This window comes from Neopelma chrysocephalum, unplaced genomic scaffold (genome assembly GCF_003984885.1).
Source record: "Neopelma chrysocephalum unplaced genomic scaffold, ASM398488v2 Primary Assembly neopelma1_92065, whole genome shotgun sequence".
NCBI classification, from domain to species: domain Eukaryota; kingdom Metazoa; phylum Chordata; class Aves; order Passeriformes; family Pipridae; genus Neopelma; species Neopelma chrysocephalum.
The window spans coordinates 1-3,209 of record NW_020920822.1 but is presented as its reverse complement, the minus strand read 5'-3'; the positions used below and the strand labels follow the sequence as shown (position 1 = coordinate 3,209).

The window sequence follows — 3,209 nt, the reverse complement described above, 5'->3', positions numbered from 1 at the left end:
GGGGGGGTCCCCACACCCCCTCATTTCGGGGAGGGGGTGGTCAAGTCCAGGTTTAGGGGCATCCCTGTTCCCCCTTTCTGGGAGGGGTCACGTCCAGGTTTTGGGAGGGGGTCTCCCTGTTCCCCCTTTCTGGAGGGGGGGTCAGATCCGAGTCTCTGGACAGGAGGGGGTTCTCTGTTCCCCCCATTTCATGGGGGTGAAGTCCAAGTTTAGGGGGGTCCCCATTCCCCCTTTCTGGGGGGGTCAAGTCCAGGTTCAGGGGGGTCCCCGTTCCCCCTTTCCGGGGGGCTGGAATTGAGTCTCTGCGCAGGAGAAGAGGGTCCCCACCCCTCACTTTCTTTTGGGGGGGGTCAAATCTGGGTCTCCTGCACGTTCTCCTTGGAGGGGCTCTTGAACAGCAGCGGCTCATGCACCGAGTTGAGCAGAGGGGTCTTCCCGCACCCCAGCGCCGCCGCCGGGCCCCCGTAGTGGGCGGCCAGCGCCGCGTACCTGTCCAGGTGCTCCCTCTCCAGCGCCGGCAGCGCCAGCCTGTTGTCCCCCGACGTCCCCACCCCCCCTGACGTGCCCCCAACACCCCCCCCGCCCCCGCCGGGCCCCCCCGAGAGCTCGTCCTCGACGTTGACGATCTCCACGGCGCGCGCGGGGCCCCCGCGGTGCTTGTGGCGCTGGTGCTGCTTGCGCAGCTTGTAGAAGGCCACCAGCATCACGGCCGCCATGAAGGTGATGGCCACGAAGCACCCGATGATGATCTTGGTGGTCTTCAGCACGTCGTCCAGGTCTTGGAGACCCCCTCCCGCCGCCCCGGCGCCCGCCGCCGCCGCGGCGGTGATGGGCACCGTGAAGGGCTTCCCCGTGGCGCGCGTGGCCGGCGCTGCCGTGGAGCCGCCAGAGGGGTCCCACCCGGGCGCCGTGGGTGCCGGCGGGGTCTGGGGGGCTTGTTCTTCGCTGCCGCCCTCGGTGGTCTCTACGGTGACCGTGGTGAAGTAGGTGTAGCCCGTGGCCGCGGCTGCGGCGGCGGCGGCGGCCGCGGCGGCGTCGGCGGCCGAGACGTTGAGCGTGGCCGAGGCCGTGGTGTTGCCGGCGGCGTTGGTGACCATGCAGGTGTACTGGCCCGTGTCCTGCACCGTCACGTTGGTGAAGTTGAGCGTGCCGTCGTGCAGCACCGAGATCCTCACCCGGTACGAGCCGTGCGTCATCAGCGTCCCGTTGGGCGTCAGCCAGTTGACCGAGGTCATGGCCGTGCCCGTGCGGCACTTGAGCTCGGCCGCCATGCCCTCGGTGACGTTGAGGTCGGCCGGCGGCTCCACGATGACGGGCGCGTAGCAGGTGAAGTGGCCCGGCTCCAGCTCGCCCAGGTAGCGGCCCCGCAGCGCCGGCGGCGCGTGGCACCGGGCGCAGCAGCTGGTGTTGCTGGGCACCGTCTCCCGCAGCCACCAGCTGAGCCAGAGCACGTCGCAGTCGCAGCGCCACGGGTTGTGGTGGAGGTGGACGCGCTCCAGGCGGTGCAAGGGGGCGAACAGGTCGTGGGGCAGCGAGGCCAGGTCGTTGTGGGCCAAGTTGAGCTCCTCCAGGGCTTTGAGGTCGTCGAAGGCGTTCCTCTCCACCGCCGCCACCCGCGCGTGCATCAGCCACAGCTTCCTCAGGCTCCCCAGGCCTTGGAACGACCCCGGGCGCACCCGGCCCAGCCGGTTCCCCGACAGCTCGAGCTCCTCCAGCCTCACCAGGGCAGTGAGGTTGGGGATCTCCTTGAGGTTGCACATGCCCAGGTTGAGGTAGCGCAGGTTCACCAGCCCCTCGAAGGCGGCCTCCGAGATGTACTCGAGGCGCTTGAGCTCGCCCAGGTCGAGGCGCCGCAGCGACGGCACCCGGTTGAAGGCGTAGGACGGGATGCTCTCGATGGGGTTGTTCCTCAGCCACAGCTCCCTCAGCTTGGAGAGGTACTCGAACGCCTGGGTGGGCACCGTGGTGAGCCGGTTGTCGAACAGCTCCAGGGTGTTGAGGTTGGGCAGCCCGTTGAAGGCGCCCACCTCCACCTTCCGGACCAGGTTGCGGCTGAGCTGCAGGATCTCCAGGTGCCGCAGGTGCTTGAAGGTGTCGGTGCGGATCACCTGGATGTGGTTCTCCTGCAGGTTCAGGTAGCGGGTGTTCACCGAGATGCTCGAGGGCACCTCCAGCAGCTCGCGCCGGGTGCAGATCACCCGGCTCGCCTGGTTGCTGCAGGTGCAGGCGGCCGGGCAGGGCGTGGGCGCGGCCCCCGGCACCGCCGGCGCCGCCAGGAGCAGCAGCAGCAGCAGCAGGACGGGCGCTGGCGGCGCTGGGGACGCCGCTGGCATCTTAAGGGGCGCCGGGGCCGCCATGGCCAAGGGGCATCTCCAGCTTCAGGGCCCCGGGTGGTGCTGGGAGAGAGGGGAGAAGGGGGTTAGAGGGGTCCTCGGGGGGAGACCGGGGAGTCAGGAGGGGTCTGGGGGGGGCCCAGAGGGAGATAAGGGGGGCTAAGGGGTGCCCAAGGGGGGTCAGGAGGGGTTTGGGGGAGGTATGAGGAGTCCCCAGGGGGAATTAGTGGGTCACGAGGGGTCAAGGGGGTTCTGTAGGGGTCCACAGAGGGAGATAAGGGGACCTAGGGGGTCCTCAGGGATCTGGGGGGGTCCTCCAGGGGAGATTGGGGGGTCAGGAGGGATCGAGGAGGGTGGCCAGGGGGAGATAAGGGGGTCTAGAAGGGTCCTCAGGGGGAGACTGGGGGGTCGCCAGGGGGGTAAGGAGGGGTCTAGGGAGGTCTAAGGGGGTCCTCAGGAAAAGAGAAGGAGATCTAGAGGGGTCCCAGGGGGAGATAAGGGGGTCAGGAGGGATCGGGGGGGGGCCTGGGTGGTCCACAGGGGGAGACTGGGGGGTCTGGGGAGTCCCTGGGGAGTCTCCAGGGGGACACCAGAGGCACCCGTGTGCTCACACATGTGAACATCCCCCCCACACGTATGAACACCCCACATACCAAGCACACACACGTGAACACACATATGTGAACACCCCCACATACCAAGCACAGACGTGTGCACAGCCCTGCTGCTGCCTCAACACACACGTGTGCACACACATGTGAAAACCCCAGGCAACATGTCCCAGAGCACATCCATGTGCATTGACACACGTGTGCACCCCTCCCTGCACACACACGTGTGTAACGTGTCCCAGAGCACATCCGTGTGCATTGACAC

The 3,209-nt window shown here is 67.8% G+C and overlaps 1 protein-coding gene across 1 annotated transcript; it reads right to left on the bottom strand.

Annotated features, from left to right (window-relative positions):
* Positions 1–6: 6 nt before the first annotated feature.
* On the bottom strand, positions 7–2,400 carry LRRC4B (leucine rich repeat containing 4B). The gene has a single exon (XM_027707327.1). It carries the CDS (start codon positions 2,355–2,357, stop codon positions 351–353), a length of 2,007 nt encoding a protein of 668 aa, XP_027563128.1. The 5' UTR covers positions 2,358–2,400; the 3' UTR covers positions 7–350.
* Between the last annotated feature and the right edge of the window lie 809 nt (positions 2,401–3,209).

Bases quoted from the DNA above. Each gene is read 5' to 3' on its own strand.
- LRRC4B (XM_027707327.1), bottom strand. From the start codon at position 2,357: ATGGCGGCCCCGGCGCCCCTTAAGATGCCAGCGGCGTCCCCAGCGCCG.